General features: G+C 41.7%; 1 protein-coding gene across 1 annotated transcript; it reads left to right on the top strand.

Moving 5' to 3' along the window:
• Nucleotides 1-29: 29 nt before the first annotated feature.
• On the top strand, nucleotides 30-22,382 carry LOC100665187 (zinc finger protein 883-like). The gene is made up of 2 exons (XM_064277893.1): nucleotides 30-1,117; nucleotides 2,354-22,382. Exons 1-2 carry the CDS (start codon nucleotides 1,014-1,016, stop codon nucleotides 4,140-4,142), a joined length of 1,893 nt encoding a protein of 630 aa, XP_064133963.1. The 5' UTR covers nucleotides 30-1,013; the 3' UTR covers nucleotides 4,143-22,382.
• Nucleotides 22,383-27,984: the final 5,602 nt, after the last annotated feature.

Genomic DNA, 27,984 nt, shown 5'->3' with positions numbered 1-27,984 from the left:
TTCTTTAGCAAATAAAAATATTTGACTCATTGACTTTACTCCAGAATTTGGGCTGAGGAATGGGAATAAATTGTTAACTAAATCACATGTGGTCCCTTGGTCTATGGACCCAACATAATCCTGAATTTCCTGTAAAGCTCTTTATGTACTAAGGTGAGTTTTCATTTCTCCTGTGATTAAAAGCCCTGAGGCTTTCTAAGTGTTGTAAGTGTAAGCATTGGCTTCAGGGTCACTATGGGACATTGAGATGTAGGTGGTTTGGGACCTTGTAGAGAGTTTTACAGTATTTATTACAAGTTCAACATGATTATTTTGCTGTATATAAAGTCACGCCCATCTTTCGTCAGAGATCCTGAAGAGGAAAGTATCGTCTCAGTGTCGAGGAAATGTTCATTGCTCTTCACTGTCTTCCCTTATGATGTGCATTTCTCCATTAGCACCATGTGAGCTATACCCATTTGATTTCTCAGAGAAAAAAAGGACAGATCTGAGTACAGTGAGGATAGGCCCGATCCAGGGCCCCTGTGTCAGGAAGCACCAGGAAAGCAAGAATTTTTGGAAAGACCAGCCCTGTATGAATGGAATTACATTTCAATTAGTCAGCCAGAAAAATTCTCTTTTGGTTTGTGGACACTACTTCACAGATACCCGAACTTACTTCTCTGACTTTAGCAGTCCTGTCAGAACTATGGTCACGGAGAGACTTTTCTTCTTTAATGTTACATTGCGCATTGTGTCCAATATTTTTGTTTTCAGCTCTCGTAACTGCACCTATTTATGTCACCATCACTCTCAATCCTCATGGAATTATTCCCTAGTAAATTGTTCTTTAACCATTGCGAACATGCTCAAACAGTGAAATGTGGCTAAGTCTTTCTTTGCTCATGGCAGCCTTTTTCCCCACTGACTCCTTTCTTTTTTCTTTCATATTGTGAACCTCAACTTGAACATTTGGGTTAGTCTCCCAAAACCTTATCGGTGGAGAAAAGTTATCCATATCCAGTGAATGTACAATGATGCGGTACATTAAGAATAATCCCCGGATGTCCACGTTAGGAGAAATCTGCACGTGGCATGGCAATATAGGTCACTCTGACAACCAGGGGAGACATTTGAGGTGAGTGTTATTCAAACAAGAGAAAACAGTGCCTCAGGAGAAAGACCAAAAGTGTCCTGACATTAACGTATAGACATACATGTTTATGCAGGTGCATTAGCACTTTCAGCCGGTTTGTGAATGTTCAGTACTCGCCAGCGTAAATGAGGGGCAGCGTATGCGTTGCATAGAAACCAGATCTATTCCCTGTCAGATTTTGACTGGAGTAGGAAACAGTGAGCGGTGCCCTGCTTAAGGATGGAGGCTATTTGCGCTACTTTGAATATGTGTCACTCTCCACAGTCTTGCCAATAATCCAATTTCCTGCATCAGGCCCCTGAGACTTTTGGGATCCATGTGGGAGAGTGGATTATTGGCGGGACATTGGAAAGTGATACACATTCAAAGTGACACACTTGGCTGCCATCTCGAAGTTGGGTACTGCTGTTTTTCTCCTACTCATGTGAAAATTGAACAGGCAACTGATTTTGTTTCTGTGCAAAGTATATGGTGCCTTTGTTTATGTAGGCAATTCCTAAACTGTTACGAACCATTTTGAAATCTTGAAATGTACTAATATGTACACATTCTCCTCAGTTTTGACTGTCTCTTTACCCAGCATTTTGCATATTTGACAACGGTAGAAAAGTCTACTATCCGACTGTTTTGAGCTTTGAAGATGGACATTTGGCAGTAATGAATGCTGAGATGCAAGGCATAAGTATTGCTGGCTGTGATGGTTAAGATTATGTGTCAGAGTGACTGGACCACGATTCTCACTGGTCTGTTAGCTATGTAATGATGTAATTTGGCAATTACATAATGATGTTGTCATCCTTTACTTTCTCATCTAACGTCATCTGCCATTTTCACGTAATGCCAAAATTGCATAACAACCTGGTCTTTTGAACCTAGTCATGTTGATAAATGAGAAGAAATTGTACACATAGAGGTGTCTATGTATATGAACATAGATGGAAAAGTATGCATTTTGGGAGTTTTCATAATACAGCATATTCAAATAGATGAGTGAGATACAGGGTATTTGAAACATATTTCACTTGGACACAATTATCAGAAAGCCTCTTTTTTTTCATATTTTAGAAATTCAGTGACAGTAATGGTCGTGTCTCTGCTAGATGATTTAACCTAGGAAACCTGAGATAAGTCAGGCAAAAACCAAGCACCTTCACTATGTTTGGTAACGGTGAAATGGGAACACATTATTTCCAACACCGTGCACCCTATTTTTAACAGCAGTCGTACAGTAGAGAACCTCCATGAAAGTAATGAGGGCACTCAGTCTTGGAAAATCTTCAGCTGGATTCTAGATCTTACTGTGCTCCAAAGAAACCCTCCAGAAGTAAACGCTTTTGAATACTCTGAGTGTGGAAAGATCTTCATGGATCACTCACCATATAACCATCATATCAGATCTTCCACCAGATGCAGTGCCTCTCAGTGTAAGGAATGTGGAGAATCCTGCAGCTGTTCCTCTCACCTAACTACTCCTTTGAGAGTTCCTCATGGAAATAAACCCGATAAATGTAAGGTATGTGGGAAGGACTTAATTTGTATGCCAACCCTTAAGAGTCCTGTGACAACACTCACTGGTGAGAAATGTTATGAATGTAACAAATGTGGGAAAGGTTTCTGTGGTTTGTCATCACTTTGGACATGTGTGAGTGGTCATAAACATGCATGTAAAGAATATTGTGAAATCTATAATCCTTCATCCCTCATTTTACCTAAAAAATGTCCTGACAGAGATAAGCTTTATGAATGTGAGGAATGTGGGAAAGCCTGTAGCTCCTCAGAACTCAGTATAAAAAAAATACATATTAGAAATCACACCGTAGAGAGGCTTTATGAATGTGAAGAATGTGGGAAAGCCTTTATTCATTGCTCCCATCTCACTTCACATAGAAGAGCTCACAGTGGAGAGAGGCCTCATGAATGTAAGGAATGTGGGAAAGCCTTTATTCGTTCCTCCGACCTCACTTCACATAAAAGAACTCACAGTGGAGAGAAACCTTATAAATGTAAGGAATGTGGGAAAGCCTTTACTAGTTCCTCCAACCTCACTAAACATAAAAGAACGCACAGTGGAGAGAAACCTTATGAATGTACGGAATGTGGGAAAGCCTTTACTTGTCGGTCATCCCTTCGTAAACATAAAAGAGCTCACAGTGGAGGGAAACCTTACGAATGTAAGGAATGTGGGAAAGCCTTTCTTCGTTCCTTCAGCCTTACTTCACATAAAATAACTCACAGTGGAGAGAAACCTTATGAATGTACGGAATGTGGGAAAGCGTTTACTCGCCGCTCATCCCTTAATAAACATAAAAGAACTCACAGTGGAGAGAAACCTTATGAATGTAAGGAATGTGGGAAAGCCTTTATTTTTTCCTCCCAGCTCGCTTCACATAAAAGAACTCACAGTGGAGAGAAACCTTATGAATGTACGCAATGTGGGAAAGCATTTAATTGTTCCTCAGCCCTCACTAGGCATAAAAATGCTCACAATGGAGTGCGGCGTTATGAATGTACGGAATGTGGGAAAGCCTTTCGTTATTCCTCAGTCCTCAATGTACATAAAAGAACTCACAGTGGAGAGAGGCGTTACAAATGTAAGGACTGTGGGAAAGCCTTTGTTCATTGCTCCAATCTCACTTCACATAAGAGAACTCACAGTGGAGAGAAACCTTACGAATGTGCGCATTGTGGGAGAGCCTTTGTTCATTCCTCCCACCTCACTTCTCATAAGAGAACTCACAGTGGAGAGAAACCTTACGAATGTGCTCATTGTGGGAAAGCCTTTAGTTGTTATGCAACCCTCTATAAGCATAAAAGAACTCACAACGGAGTGAGGCCTTATGAATGTACAGAATGTGGGAAAGCCTTTATTCATTCCTCCAGCCTGACTTCACATAAAAGGACTCACAGTGGAGAGAAACCTTATGAATGTACTGAATGCGGGAAAGCCTTTACTATTCGTTCATCCCTTGGTAGACATAAAAGAATTCACAGTGGAGAGAAACCTTAGGAATGTATGGAATGTGGGAAAGCCTTTACTTGTCACTCATCCCTTAGTAAACATAAAAGAACTCACAGTGGAGAAAAACATTATGAATGTAAGGAATGTGGGAAAGACTTTATTCGTTCCTCCCAGCTCGCTTCACATAAAAGAACTCACAGTGGAGAGAAACCTTATGAATGTACGGAATGTGGGTAAGCCTTTATGCATTCCTCCAGCCTCACTTCGCCTATAAGAACTCACAGTGGAGCGAGGCCTTATGAGTGTAAGGAGTGTGGGAAAACCTTTTTTCAGAACTGGAACCTCACTAAGCATGTCAGAATTCACCATGGAGAAAGGCCCTATAAACATAAGCAATGTGGAAAGCCTTTAGTTGTTCCTCAGACCCCACTTTACATATAAGAACTCACAGAGAGTTGATTATTCTAATGTAAAAAGTGGGATGTTTTGTCCTTACTGTTATGATTTTGATAAATTTCTGAAAGTCAGCAATTAAAGACGAAAGTTTCTTGGTAAGTAAGAAATCAATACTAACTTAAAAGAACGGATCATTAAGAGTAATTTATGCCTTTGGGAGAAATGATAGTTTCATTGTAATTGTGGGACTGTCCTCATTGGTGTTTGTTACTTTCTTAGTCCAAGCTAAACTTCACCTTTCTGAAAGTCGTTGCTATTACAAATGAGGCTGCAGGGAATAATTGGCTTCATATTATTTAACGTTATTGTCGATGTTATTTTGCAAGCAATTAAATATGCTCATCTTGTATTTGGTTCAGACTGTTTTGTCATATTTGAAACGTTCTTTCCATTTTTTCCTATTGTAAAGTAAGCTATTTTATCTATTATAATTAATAACTCATAGTGGTACTTTGAGTCTGTGTAGATATTCTGTTTTTCGTTGTATTTTGGCCTACTAATTTTAGTATTCAAAGATAATTACATATCATTATTACTGTGGTGTTTACCAGATGATGTTTTTTGTCCCAATGTCCAAAAATACTATATCTATTAATTGGAATTCTGAAGGAAACAGCTTTTCCTTCTCCCCTATTTTATCATGTTTTTAAATGTTCGTAGTAGGATACGCAGTCCACAGATTATGAAGGAGTTCCTTCCCTAACTATGTGTTTAAGTTGAATTTTCATGTTGGAACAGTTAGGTATAATTGTAAATATGTAACATCGTTTAGTCGACTGTTTTCCTTAGAATATACTATATGACGTACCTTTCTGTGCTTAAAAAGGTTTTAAAGAAACACTTCTGGTTACAATAAAACATTGTTAACATAATAGTACAGTAACAACAGTAATGACGTTCTGATGCACATTACAACGTTGTAACCCTATGTTATTACGAAACTCTGCCACTTCATTGGGTTCTCTTTTGATACGCTTCTCTCACCTCTGACTTGGGGAGGCAAGGAGGCTGCCCTCCTAGGCACTGCACATGTGACTCCCCTCCATAGGGTAGTGGGGGAGGGAAGTACAGAGCACGGACCCCACCCCTGCACGATTCCTTATCTGACCTTACAGGGGACTTCGGCCTGTGCCCAGTTCCAAACAGTAAGAACAAGCAACACGGTGACACCGCATCACCACTGGGCAAGGGATGCAGGACTTGAGTTCCTGCAGGAGAGGATCTTCATTTCTAATAGGATGAGCCAGATTGGAAAGTCATGAGTCAGTCCAGTAAATGACTGGGAGGTGGGCATACAACAGGTAAAGATGGAGAGAAGCTGGTATAGATAAAAGACAGTAAAAGAAACAAGGGATTTTACATGGGAGTCGAAGAAGATCAACCCCGAAACAGTACTAAGGATTGAGACTAATGCTGACTTCACTGCTGGAATCAGAGGTACAAAGGGTGAGAGATAAAATTGAAAGCATTGAATTGATTTTTTAAAATCCAGAAGGAACTTGGAGAAGATACTTTTTCACAAAAAAATAGTGTCCACAAACAAGATCACTGGGAATTATAGGGAAAAAGGTTTACCCTCTTTAACCCATCTCTGTTTTCCTTACCCTGAGTTCTTTATCCTCTTTTTCTTTCCATTCCATCAGTCTTTTCCAACTTTTATAGCTCTGCTTTATTCTGTTTATTTTTGTATGTATCTTTAAGTTCATGTTATTTGGTTCCACAATCAACACCCATGGAAGGAGCAGTCAAGAAATCAAAAGACACATTGCATTGGGTAAATCTCCTGCAAGAGACCTCTTGAAAGTGTTAAAAAGCAAAGATGTCACCCTGAGAACTAAGGGACACATGACCCAAGCCAGGGTGTTTTGAATTGCCTAATTTGCATTTGAAAGCTGGGCAGTGAATAAAAAAGACAGAAGAATTGAGGCCTTTGAATTGTGGTGTTGGGAAAGAGTATGGAACATACCATGGACTGCCAAAAGAACGAACAAATCTGTCTTGGAAGAAGCACAACGAGAATGCTCCCTGGAAGGAAGAATGGAGAGACTGTGTCTCACATACTTTGGACGTGTCGTCTGGAGGGATCAGTCCCTGGAGAAGGGCATCACGCTTGGTAAAGCAGAGGGTCAGTGAAAAAGAGGAAGAGCCTCAATGAAATGGATTTACAGAGGCTGCAGTAGTCGGTTCAAGCTTAGCAGATATTGTGAGGATGGTGCAGCACCTGACAGTGTTTTGTTCTGTTGTACATGAGGTCACAATGAGTCGGAATCGACTCAGTGGCATGTAACAACAACTGTCTTTAAGTTCATGAAACCTATCTCCTGGTGTGTATCGAATGATATGAAACCTATCTACCCCCTTTAATTTTGCAATTATATGTTTAAATACAGAATTTGTGACTAGGTTTGGTGTTTTATATCTGTTTGTATGTTTCTGTTGTCTATGCTCGTTCATTCCCAGTGTGTCTGATAATTTGTTGTTCTTTGATAGACTTTATATTCTTTAGCTTTTCTTTTTATTTTGAACCATGTTTAAAATATAGGAAATAAAAGGAAGACTTGTTTATATATTTGTTGTAAAGTCTCATCAGCTGTCAATATGTTAGATGTTTCAATTAAAGAGACAATTGAAGATATAATTTTTCTTCCAAAGGAATTTTTTTTTTTTTTTTTTTAGTGGCTGGAGTTACTATTACGAATCTCAGAAATCTTAGAACGTTCAGAGCTCAGTATTTCCTTTTGGATGACTCTCGGCCAGGCCATGTAGTCCCTGTGATACATGGATATGGCTCCCACTTTTGGGAAGCCTGAACTCCAACTTCTGCCCGTACATCTGAACCTCATTTCCATAGTTTTCTAACTGAGCCACCCTCCTGTTGGTTAAGTTCATGTGAAATGCTTGACTGCTCTCTCTCGTTCCATATTCGCCTAAATTGTGCCCAGCAACTTCTCAAGATTTTATTTTTTTATAATTTTAGAAAGATGTATTTTATTTCATCCAGTGTGTTTTTTTATTGTGCTTTAAGTGAAAGTTCACTAATCAAGTCAGTCTCTCACATAAAAACTTATATACACCTTGCTACACACTCCCAATTACTCTCCCCCTAATGAGACAGCCCACTCTCTCCCTCCACTGTCTCTTTTTGTGTCCATTTCGCCAGCTTCTAACCCCCTCTACCCTCTCATCTCCGCTCCAGGGAGGAGATGCCAGCATAGTCTCAAGTGTCCACCTGATCCAACAAGCTCACTCCTCACCAGCATGCCTCTCTAACCCATTTTCCAGTCCAAGCCATGTCTGAAGATTTGGCTTCAGGAATGGTTCCTGTCCTGGGCTAACAAAAGCTCTGGGGGCCATGACTACCGAGGTCCTTCCAGTCTCAGTCAGACCATTAAGTCTGGTGTTTTTATGAGAATTTGGGGTCTGCATCCCAGTGCTCTCCTGCTCCCTCAGGGGTTCTCTGTTGTGTTCCCTGTCAGAGCAGTCATCGGTTGTAGCTGGGCACCATCTAGTTCTTGTGGTCTCAGGAGGATGTAGTCTCTGGTTCATGTGGCCCTTTCTGTCTCTTTGGCTCGTAATTACCTTGGGACCTTGGTGTTCTTCATTCTCCTTTGCTTCAGGTGGGTTGAGACCAATTCATGCATCTTAGATGGCTGTTTAATAGCATTTAAGACCCCAGACGCCACTCTTCAAAGTGGGATGCAGAATGTTTCCTTAATAGATTTTATTAATGCCAATTGACTTCTATGTCGCCTGAAATCATGGTCCCCAAACCTCTTCCCTTGCTGCACTGTCCTTCGAAGCATTCAGTTTATTCAGGAAACTGCTTCTTCTCAGTTTAAACTATTTCTCAAGTTCTTATAATAGTCGTCTTATACAATATTTGTCCTTTTGCAACTGACTAATTTCACTCAGCATAATGCCTTCCAGGTTCCTCCATGGTATGAAATGTTTCACAGATTCCTCACTGTTCTTTATCGATGCCTAGCATTCCATTGTGTGTGAATATACCATAATTTATCCATTCATCTGTTGATGGACACCTCGGTTGTTTCCATGTTTTTGCTATTGTACACAGTGCTGCAGTAAACATGGGTGTGCATATATCTGTTCTTGTAAAGGCTCTTATTTCTCTAGGATATATTCCGAGGAGTGGGATTGGTGGATCGTATGGTAGTTCTATTTCTAGCTTTTAAAAAAGAAAAATTAAGGAAGCACCAAAACGATTTCCAAAGTGGTTTTACCATTTGACATTCCCACCAGCAGTGTATAAGTGTTCCAATCTCTCCACGGCCTCTCCAACATTTATTATTTTGTGTTTTTTGTATTAAGGCCAACCTTGAGGGAGTGAGATGAAATCTCATCGTAGTTTTGATCTGCATTTCTCTAATGGCTAATGATGGTGAACGTTTCCTCATGTATCTGTTAGCTACCTGAATGTCTTTAGTGAAGTGTCTATTCATATGTCTTACCCATTTTTTAATAGGGTTGTTTGTCTCTTTGCAGTTGAGTTTTTGCAGTATCATGTAGATTTTAGAGATCAGACACTGATCAGAAATGTCATAGCTAAAACCTTTTTCTCAGTCTGTAGGTGGTCTTTTTATTCTTTTGGTGAAGTCTTTGGATGAGCATAGGTGTTTGATTTTTAGGAGCTCCCAGTTATCTAGTTTTTCTTCTGAATTCTTAATAATGTTTTGTATACTGTATATGCCTTGTATTAGGGCTCCTAACATTGTCCCTATTTTTTCGTCCATGATCTTTATCATTTTAGGTTTGATATTTAGGTCTTTGATCCATTTTGAGTTAGTTTTTGTGCATGGAGTGAGGTATGGGTCTTGGTTCTTTTTTTTTTTTGTAGATGGATATCCAGTTTTGCCAGCACCATTTGTTAACAAGACTCTTTCCCCCATTTAACTGTTTTGGGGCCTTTGTCAAATATCAACTACTCATATGTGAATGGATTTATGTCTGGATTCTCAATTCTGTTCCATTGGTCTGTGTATCTGTTGTTGTACCAGTACCAGGCTGTTTTGACTACTGTGGCGGTAGAGTAGATTCTAAAATCAGGTAAAGTAAGGCCTCCCACTTTGTTCTTCTTTTTCAGTCATTCTTATTTATCCGGGGCCTCTTTCCCTTGCATATGAAGTTGGTGGTTTGTTTCTCCATCTCATTAAAGAATGTTGTTGGGATTTGGATTGGAATTGCATTAAATGTATAGATCGCTTTTGGTAGAATAGACATTTTATAATGTTAAGTCTTCCTATCCATGGGCAAGGTGTGTTCTTCCACTTATATGGCCTTATGGTCTGAGAAGATGCTTTGGAATATTTCGATGTTTTGGATTCTGCAAAGGTTTGTTTTATGACCTAATATGTGGTCTATTCTAGAGACTGTTCCATGTGCGCTACAAAAAAAAGTATACTTTGCAGGTGTTGGGTGGAGTGTTCTGTCTGAGTCAATAAGATCAAGGTCGTTGATTGTAGCAATTAGGTTTTCCCTGTCTCTGTTGAGCTTCTTACTGGATGTCCTGTCCTTCTCCGAAAGTGGAGTGTGGAAGTCTCCTACTATAATTGTGGAGGTGTCTATCTCACTTTTCCGTTTTGTTAAAGTTTGCTTTATGTATCTTGCAGCCCTGTCATTGGGTGCATAAATATTTAATATGGTTATATCTTCCTGGTCAATTGTCCCTTTAATCATTATGTAGTGTCCTTCTTTATCCTTTGTGGTGGATTTAACTTTAAAGTCTATTTTGTCAGAAATTAATATTGCTATTCCTGCTCTTTTTTGCTTATTGTTTGCTTGATATATTTTTTTCCATCCTTTGAGTTTTAGTTTGTTTGTGTCTCTTGTAGGCAGCATATAGTCGGATCGTGTTTCTTTATCCAGTCTGAGACTCTCTGTCTTTTTATTGGTGGGGTTAGTGTATTTACATTCAGCGTAATTATAGATAAGTATGTGTTTAGTGCTGTCATTTTGATGCCTTTTTATGTGTGTTGTTGAGAATTTCATTTTTCCACTGACTTTTTTGTGGTGAGACGTTTTTCTTTGTAAATTGTGTGTTCCTCATTTTCATAGTAGTTGAATTTATGTTTGCTGAGTCGTTACGTTTTTCTTGGTTTTTATTTTGAGTTATGGAGTTGTTATACCTCTTTGTGGTTACCTTAGTATTTACCCCTATTTTTCTAAGTAAAAATCTAACTTGTATTGTCCATATCGCCTTGTATCCCTTTCCATATGGCAGTTGTATGCCACCTGTATTTAGTCTCTCTTTTTGATTATTGTAATATTTTACGTAATGACTTCAATGATTCCCTGTTTTGAGTGTTTTTTTCTTTTTAAAATTAATCTTAATTTGTTTTTGTGATTTCCCTAGTTGAATTGATATCAGGATGTTCTGCTCTGTGACCTTGTATTGTGCTGGTATGTGATATTATTGTTTTTTTGACCAATTTCCTTTAGTATTTCTTGTAGGCTTGGTTTGGTTTTTGCAAATTCTCTAAGCTTGTGTTTATCTGTAAATGTTTTAATTCACCTTCATATTTGACAGAGAGTTTTGCTGGATATAAGATCCTTGGCTGGCAGGTTTTCTCCTTCAGTGCTCTGTATATGTCATCCCATTGCCTTCTTGACTGCATGGTTTCTGCTGAGTAGTCTGAACTTATTCTTATTGATTCTCCTTTGTAGGAGACCTTTCTTTTATCGCTGGCTGCTTTTAATACTTTCTCTTTATCTTTGGTTTTGGCACGTTTGATGATAATATGTCTTGGTGATTTTCTTTTTGGATCAATCTTAAATGGGGTTCGATGAGCATCTTGCATAGACATCTGATTTTTTTTCAGCTATTTTCGTGTCAATTCCCTGGTCCTCCAGATTTCCCACTCTGCATTCCAACTGCTCGAGTCTACTCCTCTGACTTCCTATTACGTTGTCTTATTCTGTAATTTTATTAATCTTTTGGATTTCTGAATGCAGTCTCTGTGGATTCTTGCAGCTTATTAATTTTTCCACTACGTTCTTGAATAATCTTTTTGACTTCTTCCACTGCATTATCAGTGTTCCTTGGCTTTTTCTGTAGATTGCCTTATTTCATTTCTGAAGTCATCCCTGATGTCTTGAAGCATGCTGTAAATGAGTTTTTTATATTCTGCATCTGGCAATTCCAGGATTGTATCTTCATTGGGGAAGATTTTGTTTCTTTGGTTTGGGGAGTTGTAGAAGCAATCATGGTCTGCTTCTTCATGTGGTTTGATATCGACTGCCGTCTTCGAGCCATCACTAAGATATTGTAGTGATTTATTCTATATTTGCTAACTGAGTCTTGTTTTCTTTCAATATACGTAGATGGGCTACTAGATTGTGCTGTCTTGATTGTTGTAGCCCTTGAATCACTTATGTCCTCTTACCAGCTGGTTTGGGCTGTTATGAGATATACAAGCCTAAGAGTCCATTCAGTATTCTTGAGTAGAATCTGATTTTGTGTCACCAAGTGTGTGGTGCAGACTGTCACCTATCCACCTAGAGAAGTAGTGGTGATAGTTGTGTGCACCAGATTCTAGTAACAGTAGGGGTTCACACTCCAGGGGGGTCAAGATGCTGACAGGCTTCCCCCAAGTGCTAGTGAGGTAGGTGTGTCTCTATTCCTAAAGCACTTTGGTGGGTGGGCTCTGCAGCTCTACCTTAGGCCCCCAATGCAAGTACCTCTACAGATTGGTAAGTGTCACCGTCCTTCAACCCCTAAGGCTGGAGGCTAGGAGGTCTGAGGGAGCTTCAGCCCTCAGTTCCCTGTTGTGGGTCAGTGAGGGCTCTGTTGAATACGCAGAGATATCAGACCTTGGAAACTTGTCTTTCCAGTAATCAGCTAAAACAATTACAGTCATATCTCTATCAGAAATGTCTTTTCGTTATAATAGCCACCTTCTTCCCTGTAGGGATGAAAACCCAAGACTGTGGATCACATATGGTTGGCTGGAGCTGGTTGTGTGTTTTTAGTCCAATTAGGGAAGGATTTTTGGTCCCTGGGTTTTTTGTAGCTACTTCTCTCAGGCCAGGAGAATGGGTTAGGAAAAGACCAAAAGAAAAAAAGAAAGGAAAGGAAAGAAAAAAAAATCGCAGCCCAGTTCTCTGTCAGGCAGGCTCAGGAAATTCCAATGTTAATGAAGCTGCCTGGGAAGGGGATGGGAGGGTGCAGATAAATAGGAGAGAGTAGCACCCCAGAATATAGACAAAGTTACTTATCTTGCTTGGGATGACTATTTTATCTGAGATTCCCGAGGGGCATGTCGACTGTGCGCTGGCTGGGTAGAGATTGCCCCCGAGGGTCAGGCCCCTGTCCTGTGCTTGCACTGTCTCAGAAGCCACGGTTATTTCCTCAGCTCCCAGTCCAAAGCCCAGCGCGAAGGTTCCCTGTTTGGGACGCCGCACTCCTGGCTGCAAAACCAGTTGCTGCCCCCTGGTGACTTCTCCACCTGTCAGCCGCGTTGCTGCGCTGTCTGTGTGCACTGGTTGGGCTTCTCCCGAGGTCAATTCTGGGGGGTAGGGCAGCGTCCCGTGTTTGTGCCGTCACAGGATGCCCTGTTCAGCTCCCCTGAGCCCAGTCCAAAGCCCGGCGCCAAGGTTTCCTGACTGGGACGCTGCTTCCAGGCTTCGAAAACAGTCTCTGCTTCCCCGTGGTTGTTCGTTCTCAGTCTCTGTCACTGACATCAACTCTTCAGATCTGTGTTTGATGGTCAGGGTTCGTAGATTGTCATGTATGTGATCGAATCACTTGTTTTTCTGAATCTTTGTTGCAAGAGGGATCCGAGGTAGCTTCTACCTAGTCAGCCATCTTGGCCCCGCCTCCTAACATCCTTGTATTACTAGCTGGTAACCTTGCAGTCTCCGTGACTGTCATGTCTCTTCAATGATTTTAAAGCCCCTCTTCCTTCCAATTCATGAATGTCTCTCATCTATTTGCATTTCGAATACCCCTCCCTGACAGCAGAACTTTCTGATATCCTGGAAGAAAGGTTAAAAACTGTCCCATGCACATCTTGGCATTTGGTAATCCCAGACTGGAGACCCTTATAAATATGTTATGGAAAGCAGCTTAATCAAAGGACAATAAAAGAAAGAAGTGTATACGTATGGAGGTTTATTTACCTCAGCTGTTGCGAAGGGTGAATCTCGTCCAAGGTCATCATTTTCACAGTGATAACATATGTGTGAGAGACAATGGGGTGGTGAGGGGGTTCACCTTGCTTCTGCTTACTGGTGTCCGGGGTGGACATGAGCTTACCCACCAAGAAAACATTTGTGTACTGTGTATTCCAGCAGTATCACAAAAATGTCTCCTTCATTAGAAAATAACTGAATGGTAATGATTCTAACCACCAACTAATACCTCACTGTTCCACGTGTGCTCCATGGAACAGCAGCACTAGCCCCATATGGGACCTTTTCAGAAACAAAGTTTTTGGGGCCCCACCTGAGGCCTACAGAAATAGAATCTGCATTTTAACAAGACCCACAGGTGATGTGTTTTGTGAGAAAGTTTGAGAACCACTGGTCTAACTGAAGGAAGAGTAAATAGGATCAGAATTACCTTGAGGTAGTGGAGAGTAAAAGTAAGAATAGAGTTTGGGGGGCCATAATTAAGCTGAATATTACAATGAATTTTGGCCCCCTAAAGTTTATTATACATAAACTGATAATAGTATATCTGGGGTATTCATTTTCATAGGCGATTAGAGGACAAAAACGTCTAAAACATCTCCTTTATGGCAATAAAGAGAAGTTTAAAAACAACGTCCTAGGGGTATGGAGGTATGGAAGGCTTTGGTGAACAGTGACACTACATTGAGTTGATGAATATTGAGTATAATTGATAATCTTGGTATATTCTTGGTATACCATATTTTTAACCAAATAATACACACCTTGTACTTTGGTTTGCCAACTGTGCCCTCCCCTCACAAGGTATTTTTTAAGTGCCACCATCCCGAATTTTTTAAAATGTTGCTGTACAAAAATAGTTGGCATAGCACGCTTACAAAAATACCTTGTGGGGGGAGGTCGTGGTTGCCAAATAAATGTAGAAGGCGTGCATTATTACACATCAAGATTTCTATCTATTATATCCAAAGCACTTTGAAAATAAAGTTAATCATTGTTAGAGGCATTTTGTGATAATTTTTTTTGTAGTGGTTTTATTTAACTTTGCATTACTTTTGTAATTCCCTATATCCGACGTATAAAAAAAGCTGATAGTTTGAATGTGGATACCGCTAGACTGAATCAAGTTTTCCAGAGCTCATGCATAGAGAATGATTGGTTTACATACTGCTGCTGATCCTGAATTGCAAAGAATTGAATTAACTACATGGGACCGAATGGACTAAAAGTTCACTATGGTTACAAATACTCCATCAGAGTCAAGCTCTCAGAACAAAATGGGACAAAAAATACATAAACTAACCCGTCTGTTGAGTCCAGGTGAAAAGCCAGGCCTATACTCTTAAACAACATAACAAAATTGAAAGCAAATAAAGAACCCAGGGCCTTAAAACGTGTACATCAATTCCTTGGTAAGACTGACTCATTTCTACAGAAAACCAGGTTCTAATATCAGATGGGTAGATATCAGACCCTGTGAGAAAACCCGAATTCCTCAAAGAGGAAAGAAAAGATAAATGGGAACTCATTTTCCCAATGTGGAAGAAGTTGCAGGTGGGAACTCATTTTCCCAAAGTGAGCCCTGAAATTCCAAATTGCTTCTAATATATTTAGTTTCTAGTGTTTTTCGATATGAAACCCAAAGCAGCATCCCAGTAGGTGGAGTTTGAGGCTCCCTTGTCAAGGATCTTATTCCCAGGGGCTGAAACTCTGCTCTCCCCAAGTCCAATAAAATTCCTAGCAGGGTTTGGTCACTGTTTCGTTTTGCAGTGTACATCCACTGCATGAGAGTTCCCTGATGAGAAGCCTGATGCTGTGGCCCATCTCATGTCCCAGCTTATTCCAACATAAGTGTCTCTCTATTGGTAGTTTCCTGGAGACAGGCCTCCTCTCAGCTCCCTCAGGACAGGCTCCTCTTGGCGTCCCGAGGACAGGCTCCTGTGGCCCTGCTGTCTATCACCAGTGACTGCCAGTGGGCTTCAAAGGTTTGCTACTTTTTGTCCAGGTTCACTGACATTTCCTGGGTAAGCTGTAAACAACTTGTAGCTTGATACTTTTTCTCTGGTTGTGGGCTTTTCCCACACTAAAGCAGTAGAAACTTTTAAACCGATCAATAAATTCCTAGCACATGTCAACTCCAACACTTAGATCCTCTTACCTGCCATACTTAATGCCCTGTCATACAGTTCCAACATGTTGTTGCTTTGTCCCTGGGTGTAATCACCTGTGTGGCCCTGTATCCAAGTGTGCTGTAGGATCCTCTGGCTCCTGTGAGTACTTAATTCTGGCCTTCTTAATGTTAGTGTGTTTTTCTTTCCGCGGTTGACAGAGCATTGTGCAACACCCACAGACCCCCTTTGGGGGGAGATTATCACATGTATTCTATGGCCGAGAGATTTTTTTTTTTTTCTTTAATTAACCTTGAAGAACTTTAGATCCTACTCTTTCAGCCTCTTTTATACATGCCTCAGGTCATAAAACATCTCTGGATGTGTGCACAGTAAAATGGGAAAACTGCTTCCCTTTTTCAGGGCTGTGTGGACAAGGTCACAGTAACTAATTATTCCTTCGTCTTTTACTCAAACTTACCCTCCTTTCTTTTCTCCATTTCTAGAAAGGTATTACCATTTACCCTGTTGGTTATGTCAGAAAGGTGGAAATCAGGCGTGTTACTTCTGTTTACCTCAGTCACTGCCCATGAAATCAGTCTTCAAGTTCTGCTACTTGGACCTCCAAAACATAGTATTGTCTACTTCTGTGACAGATGTTCATCTCCCTCAATATTTGTTGTCACCTTGGACTTTCATCATAGAATTCCTGAGTTTCCGTTCTAAATCTGGTCGCCTAGGACCACCATTTTATATCCCAGTAGTCCTTGCTACCAGGTGGGACCATGTGACTGAGTTCTCTTCAATGAGCTCTAACTAAAAGTGTCATATGTAATGTCTAACAAATGTCCTTAAAGGTAGACAACTTACCTCTCTAAGTATATTTGATTCCTGAATTCCGCATTTCAGTTTATATTCGCACTTAAGACAACCCAGGCTTTTCTCTGTGGAGGAAATAAAGGACAGCCATGGCTAGATCCCAAACATCAGGGGGAGCCACTGAACCACAGGCCCCGACTTAGAGGGCTTTAGGTTCTGGTAGGGAAGCCACCTCCTGAGCAGTGAGCATCCCGGAAACTGGAAGTGGAAGTGAGCGTTCTGGGTGGGCAGCCACGGACGTGGCAGTCGTGTTGTGGTGTGAGGGCTCTGTTCCTCAATGGCCTGAGGTTACCTGTAGTCTGCTCCCCCTACGCCCCTCTGTTCTCTTTTTATTTGCAGTCCAATCTGGGCCAGACCCTTTGGCCTGGTCTACCACTGGTCGCTTACACACACGCACAGGCTCGCACACTAACTGGTGTCGGGGTGGACATCAGATCACACACCAAGAAGACATTTGTGCACCGTGTATTCCAGTGCCGTTAGGAAAATGCCTCTGAGGCCTCCGTGGGGATTTCCTCCCATTCCGTCGCGGTTCCCCTCCCGGCTAGCAGCCGCCAAGCCAGGGATTATAATTTCGTTTTGGCTGGAGCACACTGCACGGCTCTAAGCACAATTTGTATTTGGTGCCGGTACTTTGGGCATGCGCAGGACCTGAAGACCTGTGTCCTCAGTTTGTCCTTGGACATGGACTTCACGACATGATTCAACATCTGGACCTCCAGATGTGGACATGGGAGAGCTAAGGGGAGAGAGTTCTGGGCACCAAAACCAACTCCAGAGGCCATCGGGATTAAAAGCATCCCCAACCCCCTCAGAGAGGGAGCACATAGCCTCATGTTTGTGGAATCCTGCTTTGCTCCTTTTGTGCGCAGACAATAAATTTCCATTTTGTTTCTCTTGTAACTGGTGGTGTGGCGTCCATCTTATTTCAGCTGGCTAATAGGACGCAACAATAGCCCTCCTTCGGTTATATCTCCTCCATAAATAAAATAATGGGAATAAATATAATCACCATCCAATGTCTCTTGATTCCAAGTGTGGCTCAGCATCGCCAACACTACTTGATAGTTCTAGGGTCCTACCGCAGACGTGCGTAATCAGAATCTGCATTTTTGCAAAATTCACATGTGATGTGTGTGTGCAATCAAGTTTAGGAGCCACTGGTGTAACTGAAGAGTAAATAAGGCCGTAATTATCCTGACGCAATGAAATGGTGCAGCAGAAATAGGGTTTAGGAGCTTAAAATTTCCTGGATATTACAATCAATTGAGGCCTTCAAAAGACAATGATTACAAAAACCGATACAGAGTATGTCTGAGGTATCAATTTTAATGGGTAATTTGGGAGAAAAAAATGTCTAAAACTGCTCTTTCGGGCTAAAATAAAGAGGAAATAAGGACGACTGGGACAGATCCCTAATACAACAGGGAACTACTAAACCCAGCGGTCCCGAGTTGGATCGTTGTGGGTTCCCGTATGGAAGCCCTTCTCTGCGTCACCAGCATCCCCGGAAGCGGAAGTGGGCGTCCACGGTCGCTAGTCCTAGTGGGTGTCCGTAGCGCTCCGCTGCCTGGCGAGAGCAGGTCGTGTCCCGGGTCTGAGGGCGCCGCCCCAGCTCCCCGCGCCCTCCTGGTCCCTCTGCTCCCAGAGCCTCGGGCCTCCCTGGAGCCGGGGAGCCGCCGCCGCTTGTCCGCTTGTTTCGTGCGCGCCCCCGGCCCCGCGGCCGCAGCTGCTTCGTGGAGGCCGCGGAGGTGGGACCTGCATCTGTCGGTGCGTGGACCTGTGGTGCTCAGGGAGCGGGGAGACATTCTGGGTGCCGGGCCTCCCGGGCGCCGGGGTAACTCCCTGTGTGTGTCGGTGCGTGGACAGGTGAGGTGATGGGAGCCGCGCAGACCTGTGGTGCTCAGGGAGCGGGGAGACATGCAGGGTCCTGGGCCTCCCGTGCGCCGGGGTCGCTCCCTGTGTGTGTCCGTGCGTGGACAGGTGAGGTGGGAGCTGTGGGAGCCGCGCAGACCTGTGGTGCTCAGGGAGCGGGGAGACATGCAGGGTCCCGGGCCTCCGTGTTGGTGTGCCCATTTAGTCCTGTACACATGTGTTGTTGAAAATGGTGTTGGGCAAAATGAACCATCGATCCAATTTGGAATTCATGACTTCCTGGGTTTTCTGTGCTCGAGTGTTTTGTTTTTATAATTTTGACCAAGATTACAGAAAAGGGAACATATTACGTGTTCTTCATCTTGGTAACTTTCCCTAAAGGGCAGTGAGGCAAGTTATACATATAAAATGTTTAACACAACCCCTGAGGGAGAATAAGTGCTCAGTAAGTAATATCTGCGCTTATTATTATGGAAACCCTGGTTGCGTAGTGGTTAAGAGCCACATCTACTAACCAAAAGGTGGACAGTTCACATCTACCAGGCGGTCCTTGGAAACTCTATGGGGCAATTCTACTCTGTTCTATAGGGTCACTAATCGACTCAACGACAATGGGTTTATTATTAATATGGGCGAGTCAAATGGATTTGGATTTTCTGCGACATCCAATGGGAAGATAGGAACAATTTACCATCTGAAAACCATTGTGAGAACTTTGGAGTTCTATTAAACCTTTTTCTTTGAGGACACTAAAGCAGGCAGTCCTGAAACGGTTATTAAGGGTTATTCACCATCCTATAATCGTTGTTTTTCAGAAAAGTCTACTCTGGCTGCGTTTTTGTTACAACTTTATAGCACTTCACCATGATCGGTTGAATCCCCAGGTTCCTTGTCCTCTCGTGGCAGGAGGCTGAGGCGCAGGTGCACAGATTTCAAATTGACCCGTTATATGACCTTCCTGGGGTGATAATAGAGCGCCAGGGCCATTTTTTTAGGGCTGTGTGCAGTATTTTTCGAGCCGTGCACAAAAGCCCACTCACTAAAATTATGCGGACTGCGCACGCACCACCAAACTAAAGATCCTGCCCTCGCTATTGATGCATATGTATGTCACTCCGTATAAAAAGAGCAAATCTCCAGAGATTTAGCTCCACATGGTTAACGATGACTGAACTTTGATACGTTCATTGGCCAAAGTTGAAAACTGTTTTCTTCCTGACAATTCACATTGATACGAGGTAACTGCGTGTGTTGATCTGTAAGGGATGGAGTTACACAGGTGAGCCCACAACTTCAATATTGTACCCCTAACTCCCTGGAGGAAATCAGGTTCAAGTTTTGCAGCCTGGCCAGGTCTGGTTGCTCCTCCTGCTCCCGGAGAGGTAAATTCCTCCATCTGTGGTCTTGCTGCAGAAAGGAGAGGCCCATGGAGCTGCCTGAAGAATGCAGGTGTGTGCTGTGGGGGCTGGAGCCTGTTCTGCGTTCAGTGTAAAGGCCCTCAGGGTGGAGCATTGCCCTGAGCCTGGGAGGAGGACATAGGCCTGTGACTCCCTGCTTCCTCCGCACTGTTTCCTCCCTATCCTTCTTCCATTTCAGGTCTCAGGTGTGGTGCAGAGAGAACTAGTCCAGTCCAGGCAGGTGAGGACCTAGGGTGACCATCTTGCGCATGCGTTAATCACAGGGAAGGATTTCAACTGCTCTGGCTGGTGTGTGGGCCAAGCATTATTCATCTGCCTCCAAACTGCCCAGGCCTCTGCTCACACTCCTATTCCTCTTCCTGAAGTAACTTCTTAGGCTGAGAGACGACATTCCCTTAGAATTCTAGAAGTTGGAAAAGGAAATGGTGAGTTCTACGGAGAACTGGCTTGTCCTTAGCAAAGTGGGTGAGGCTGGATCTGAATTGTTGGGGGAGCAACTGTGTGCTGCGGAGGTGTGGTTCCTCAATGAAGAAAAAAGGTAGCAGAGGAGGCCAAGGGACTGAGGCCTAGGAGGCACCCTGGGGCCCTCTCCCACTGCCATTGGGCCCTTCCCCTATACACAGGTGGCTTGTCAGGATTTAGATGCCTGGGTTCACCTTCCTTATGTGACTCTCAGAGCTGGCACCGTGGGGCATTACCATCCCCACCGTGGGCCTTGGTGCTCTGTGTTGAATAACAGTCTCCTGAGCAGAATCTAGAGACAGAGCAGCTCTGGATGTGCAGACTGAGCCCCGCCTTCCAGAGCCATCCTTGTCCCATCTCTCTGAACAATGTTCTTGACTCCTTCTAGGCAGTGAAGCATTTCTTGTGCTGTTCTAAAACCACAGCTCCCTGTTCACACTGTGATATGGGTTAGAAAAGGGGGTGGATAGTTTGTAGGGGAAGGCCCTGAATGTTTACTGGGTCCTGGATCATGGTAGTGCTCTCCTGATGTCAACAAAATTATGAAACTTGGAACGGTGCATCCAGCTGGGTCCTGTGTGCGCTCCACAGACCTGTTTTTCCTCCATTTGGGAATTTTTTTTTACCTCGAGCTTTCAGGTGTGTGGAAAGCATGGCTCCCCAGTGTCGGTCCTTGTCCTCCCACCTATACCTAGAGCTGGTGTTTCATCTGTACAATTGTAGATGTTCTCCATAGCTTTAAATCAGGATCTAAAATTAAAGGGTTCTCTGATCCTATGAGATTTGTGTATTCACGTTCTCGGATTTACAGATTACACTAGATGAAAATTCTAAGTTCCTAGTTGTGTTTCTAGTGAAAAATTTTCAACTCAATATAAACTTCTCAGACACAGAGGAATGCTTACTTTAACTTATCTAAAAGTTACGCTGGAGCTTACTTAAATCTTGAGGAAGTTCTCATCTCTTTCCTGGAGATTGTTGGTAACTGTATTTAAAAGTTTATGATTACTACCAATATTATTGGTAATATTATAGCTTTGTCACCCAAGTCTTAATCCATAAACTCTGTGTTGTTTAGCTTTGCCTCTTTTGTGCTTAGTGTAACTTCGTTATTACTCTGGGTTCTTGAGTGACTTATAATCCATACTGAATGTTGTAGTCTTTGATTGTCATGAATAAGTTCTTCAGGTTCTCTTCCCTTTCAGTAAGCTAGGTTGTGTCATCTGCCTAATGCAGGTTGTTAACAAGTCTTTCCCCAATCCAGATGCTGAATTCTTTCTCATATAGTGTAGCTTCTCTGATTATTTGCCGAGCATACAGATTGAATAGGTTTGGTGAAAGGATACAACCCAGACACACACCTTCCCTGACTTTAAGCTATGCAGTATCCCCTTGTTCTGTCTGAAGGACTACTACTTGGTGTATATGCAGGTATCGCATAGTCAGTGAAACACAGGAAAAGGTCTTTGTGGTGTTCTCTGTTTTAAGACATCAGCTGTGATATCCCTCATTCCATGTCCTCTTCTGAATCCAGCTTAAATTTCTGGCTGATCCTTGTTGACGTACTGCTACAACTGTTCTGAGTGATCCTTAGCAAAATTTTACTTGCATGTGATGTTAATGATATTGTTTGATGATTTCCACATTCTGTTTGATCACCTTTCTTTAGAATAGTCATAAACACGGATCTCTTCAGTCAGTTGGCCAGATAGCTGTCTTCCAAATTTCTTGGCATCGACAGTGAGCACTTGTAGTGCTGCATCCGCTTGGTGAAACATCTGAATTGGTATTGCGTCAATTTCTAGAGCCTTGTTTTTCACCAGTGTCTTCAGTGTTGCTTGGCCTTCATCCTTCATTACCATCGGTTCTTTTTTTTTTAATTGTGCTTTCAGTGAAAGTTTACAAATCAAGTCAATCTCTCATATAAAAAATTACATATACTTTGCTATATACTCCTAATTCCCCCCCCCCCCCCCAGTGAGACAGCACACTGCTTCTCTCTATTCTCTCTTTTTGTGTCCATTCGGCCAGCTTGTGACCCTCTCTGCCCTCTCATCTCCCCTCCAGACAGGAGATGCCAACATAGTCTTGTGTGTCTACTTGATCCAAGAAGCTCATTCTTCACCAGTATCATTTTCTATCCCATTGACCAGTCCAATCCGTGTCTGAAGTGTTGGCTTTGGTACTGGTTCCTGCCTTGGGCTAACGGAAGGTCTGGGGACCATGACCACCTGGGTACTTCTAGTCTCAGTCAGACCATTAAGTCTGGTCTTTTTAAAAGAATTTGGGGTGTGCATCCTAGTGCTCTCCTGCTCCCTCAGGGGCTCTGTGTTGTGTTCCCTGTCAGCGCAGTCATCGGTTGTAGCCGGGCACCATCTAGTTCTTCCGGTCTCAGGCTGATGTAGTCTCTGGTTTATGTGGCCCTTTCTGTCTCTTGGGCTCATAATTACCTTGTGTCTTTGGTGTTCTTCATTCTCCTTTGCCCCAGGTGGGTTGAGACCAATTGATGCATCTTAGATGGCCACTTGCTAGCATTTAAGACCCCAGACGCCACTCTCCAAAGTGGGGTGCAGAATGTTTTCTGAATAGATTTTATTATGCCAGTTGACTTAGGTGTCCCCCGAAACCCCTGCCCCTGCTATGCTGGCCTTTAAAGCGTTCTGTTTATTCAGGAAACTTCTTCGCTTCTGGTTTAGTCCAGTTGTGCTGACCTCGCCTGTAGTGTGTTGTCTTTCCCTTCACCTAAAATAGTTCTTATCGACTAATTAGTAAATACCTCTCTCCCTCCCTCTCTTCCTCCCTCCCCACCTCATAACTATCAAAGAATATTTTCTTCCCTGTTTAAACTATTTCTTGAGTTCTTATACTAGTGGTATTATACAATATTTGTCCTTTTGCAGCTCAGTTCACTCAGCATAATACCTTCCAGATTCCTCCATGTTATGAAATGTTTCACGGATTCATCATTTTTCCTTATTGATGTGTAGTATTCCATTGTGTGAATATACCATAATTTATTTATCCATTTATTACCATCGGTTCTTGAGTATCGGGTACCATCTGAAATGACTGAATGTTGACCAGTTTGTTTTGGTACAGTGACCGTGTGTGTTCCTTCCATCTTCTTTTGATGATTCCTTCATTGTTCAATTTTTTGCCCATAGAATCTTTCAGTATTGCAACTTGAGACTTGAATTTTTTCTCCAGTTCTTTCAGCTTCAGAAATGTTGAGCATGTTCTTCCCTTTTGGTTTTCTAACTCCAGGTCTTTGCACATGTCATAATACTTGGTCTTCTCAAGCTGTCATTTGAAATCTACTATAAATATAAAACAACATAAATATTTATAAATGTAATATAACTTTATTGATAAAGGAAATGAATAGAAGTCTTAACATTACATATGACGTGTTGGGACAGACCCCAGTGCCTTTTTCCTTAGAACGTATTGGGTAATCTTGGGCATTTGCCCTTTGAAATACTTTTTCAACGCAGTTTTTTGTGAAGTCCTAAAAAATAATGACATTGCTTGGAATTTTATGGAAGTGCATTGGAAATAACAATTTATCTGGGGAGAATCATTATCAGGGTACATCGTACCATTTTATTTACTGCTGTCTATTTGGATGTCATTTATAATGTTTTACCACTTTTTCATTGGGAACTTTAATCTACTTAATTATACTCCTTTTAGGTGTTGTTTATTTTAACTAAAATGCATGTTGTCTTTTAAAAGTTCAGTGCTCAACTTATTGGTACTAGTGTTTGTAAATGAAACCTTTCCACCTTTGATATTTATTTTGTAATCTGAATGTGCAAAATCTCTTTAATCCCATAATCGTCTACACCGTCTTTTGGAGTTTTACATGTACTGTTCTTTAATCTGTAAAATGATATGGGGAGCTCCGAATTTGACATTCTTATTTCTTTACTTTTTTTCTTTAATTTTCTTTGTTGTCATGTACCAGATACAACCCTTTGGATGATGTTGAATCGGAATGGAATAATGGGTATCAGTTTTATATCTGCTTTTACTATCAAAATGTGGACTACCTAAGTGTGTATATTGTTTAGGTGTATATGTTTTGTCTTTGGCCCTTTTTGGATTATCCATGTTCCTTTCCAACTCTACACTGGAAAAGTATTTTTTAAAATTTCTCTTCAGGTGCAAGTTTACAGAGGAAATTAGTTTCTCATTCAAAAATTTATACACAGATTCTTTGTGACGTTGGTTGCAATCTCCACAGAGCATCAGCACTCTGCCCTTTTTGCTTTCCACCCTGGGGTCTCGGTATCCGTTCATACAGTTGTCCTGTCCCTTCCTACCTTCATGTCCTTGCTTTTGGGCAGGTGTTGCCCATTTGGTCTCGCATACTTGATTGAACTAAGAAGCACTTTGGTCACGTGTGTTACTGCTTTTTTTAATAGGCCTGTCTAATCTTTGGTTGAAAGGTGGACTTTGGGAGTGGCTTTAGTTCTGAGTTAGAAGAGTGTCTGGGGGCCATCATCTCGGGGATTCTTCCAGTCTCTGTTAGACCACTAAATCTGTCCCCTTTTTTTGAATTTGAATTTTGTTCTACGTTTTTCTCCTGCTCTGTCTGGGACACCTAGGTGACAACTTAAGAACAACGATAATGTAGCAAAGTTGTTTAAGTTCATTTGTTTTGCAACTTTTGCCACTATTTTTTTCTTCCTTACTGCACCACCAGTAGTAGAATCTCAGTGCCCTCTCTGCAGTGAACCACCTTTTCCCTTCTTTCCCATCCCTGCTGATCACTAATAAATTTGTTCACTCTGTATTTGCCTGTTTCCTAGATGTTAGATCCTGTGGTATTTGTTCTTTTTTGACTGAATTAATTTCACTCAACATAACATTTTAAAAGTTCATCTGTATTGTAGCATCTATCAGGACTTATTTCTCTTTGTAGCTAATCAGTATTCCGTTGCGTGGATAGACTCTTACTCTGTTCATCCATTCATCTGTTGATGGGCATTTAGGTTGCTTCCGTATTTTAGCTCCTGTGAATACTCCTGCAAGGAATATTGGCGTACAGATTTCTGTCTTTAATTCTTCTGTTTATTTGCACAGGAGTGGGATTACTGGGTCATATCGTAGCTGTGGGGTGAACTTTTTGAGGAACTGCCAAACTTCCACAGGAGGTGTGCCGTTTTCCATTCCCAAGAGCAATAGATGATGGTTCCAGTTTCTCCACATCCTTGCCAACGCTTGTTATTTTCTATGTTCCTCCTTCCCTTTAAAGGCTAGTTTTGCTAGGTACAGAATTCTAGTGTAGTCTTTTTTTTCTCTCTCTCTCAACAAAATGCTAAATGTTTCATTCTCCTTGTTTGCATGATTTCTTAAGACAAATATACTCTAATTCTAACCGTTCTTTTCAGTAAAAAGTTGATTTTTTTTCTCCTCTGGCTGTTTTTCGTATTTTCTTTTTGATTTTGAGCATTTTGAATGTGACATCACCAGGTATAGTTTTTTGCTATTTGTTCTCCTTGGTATTCTCTGAGCTTCCTGAATCTTTGGTTTGGTGTGTGTCTTAGCTTTTCTAAGTTTCTCAGTCATTATTACCTGAACTATTTCTTTTTGTTTCTATTTTCTTTCCTTTCTGGCATCCTCAATATGTGGATAACCCTCTTCTAGTAATTGTCTGACAGTTTTTGCATATTCTGTTCCATCTTTTTCATTTCAGTTTTGAGTTCATTAACATATTTTCAAGCTCACTAATCTCTTCTTGGCTTTCTCCTGTCATTGGAGGAATTAGTTAAAGGTGTTTTTCATTGTTGTTACTAGGAATGGATTTGTGCCATTTCCTTTGGTTTCCTTGTTACGGTTTCCTTCTCTGCTAACTTTACCATGTGTTGTTACATGTTCTGTCCTTTATTATTAGCATTTTTAGTGTTAGAATAACTCAAAGTGTGTTAGTCGAAATTTTTGGTCTGGTGATTACAAAATGTTGGCTATCTTGATGCTTGCACTGTCTCTTCAAGCTGTGGTTTTGTCTTTAGTATGCCTGGTAGATTTTTGTTGAAAGACAGGGATTATGTATTAAGTAAAAGAAATGAGGTAAATAAATAGGCCTTTCTTAGGAGATTTATTTTTCCCTGGCTAGTCATTAGGCTGTGTATAGTGTAGTTCTCAGTTGCTCTGATGTGCTTGTTTTTTTCTTACCTATTGTGTCTGGGCTTCTTTAGATACTTCTTAAATCAGGCCTGAGGCTTGCAATTCTGTTGGAATCCTCTTATTACGTAGGAGCCCTATAGATGAGGTTGTAAGGTAGGGACAAAAGGAAGGCCTGAGACAGCCCAGTGATTAAGTCTCAGTCTTAGTGAGCCTGTGCCCTGGGCAGTGACCCTATAGGTGCTCCTCTGCTCCCCCTCACCCACTTTGGTGAGACAGGAAGCCTAGATGAGGCTGCAGTTGGACGTTTTACTATTGCAGCTCAGTTACACTCTGGTAAAATAGGTTCCCTTGAGGGAGGCTTTATCAGGTAGAACGAAACCCTGTGGGAAATTTTTGAAATGGCTGCTTTTCCTCTTCCCCCTACTATAAGGAATCATACGAGTTTTCCCTGATGGTCTCGCTGAGGACCTGATAGAGTTCCTGTAGGTAAAACTCAGAAAACTCTGGATTCACCTAAGTTTGGCCCCCTTGCATTTTTAACTTGGAAGTTGGTCCACATCCACTCTCCAGCAATTCATCGACTGTATTTTAAGTTTTCCTTCCCTGATACTGATCCTAGAGGAGGTTTTTGCTCTGGTATGAGTCTCCATAGCTGCTTATGTGTCCCTCCAGTTTTAGGACACCCGTTTGCCCATGTTACGTCAATTTTCTGAGTTCAGGATATTTAGTTTTTTCTTGTGAGGATGGAAGTGACAGCTTTCAAGCTCCTTCTATATCAGACCAGAACCTGGAAGCCTTCATTTGTGTTTTGTGTCATTATCGTGGTCTTTATTTTCTTGTTACTTTGTTCATAATATTCCTTTATTCTGCTTTTGTTTTTCCCATTTCCTAACTTTACATGTTTGACCTACTGCTAATGACTTTTTTTTTCCCTGGGTTTAAGCAGTGTGTCTTTCCTTTACTGGGCATGAAGGTTAGTGGAGCCCTTTGGCTCCTGCACTTCTACTCTGGGACTTGCTGACATCAAAAAGCATGTTAAACATATATGAGTGTTTGCAGAATGTTTACAGTCTGCTTCTAATTTTTTAGAACTGAAAGTGCTATCCTTTTTTCTCTTGCCAAGCCAAGTTTCGCTAGTTAATGTTTTGTGAAATAATCATTTTGCTCCCTTCACTAATTTACTAAAGGGAAATATACTTCTGTTACTTGGCTGCTTATCCCCTTACTGGCCTGCATTTTATGTAGAATGTATCGCCACTCCAATATGTTGTCGTGATCTCGTCATACCAGGATTGATTAGAAATGACATAGACTGCTCATTTCACCCCTTCCCTAAGATGAGGAGTCTCTTTACTCTAAAGCTGCACTGGTTTAGGAGCCTTTTCTTTCCTCATGACAGGAGGAAGACAATGG

This window comes from Loxodonta africana, chromosome X (assembly GCF_030014295.1).
Source record: "Loxodonta africana isolate mLoxAfr1 chromosome X, mLoxAfr1.hap2, whole genome shotgun sequence".
Lineage (NCBI taxonomy): Eukaryota > Metazoa > Chordata > Mammalia > Proboscidea > Elephantidae > Loxodonta > Loxodonta africana.
The sequence above is the reverse complement of the archived record's forward strand: the minus strand, read 5'-3'. Positions and strand labels throughout refer to the sequence as shown.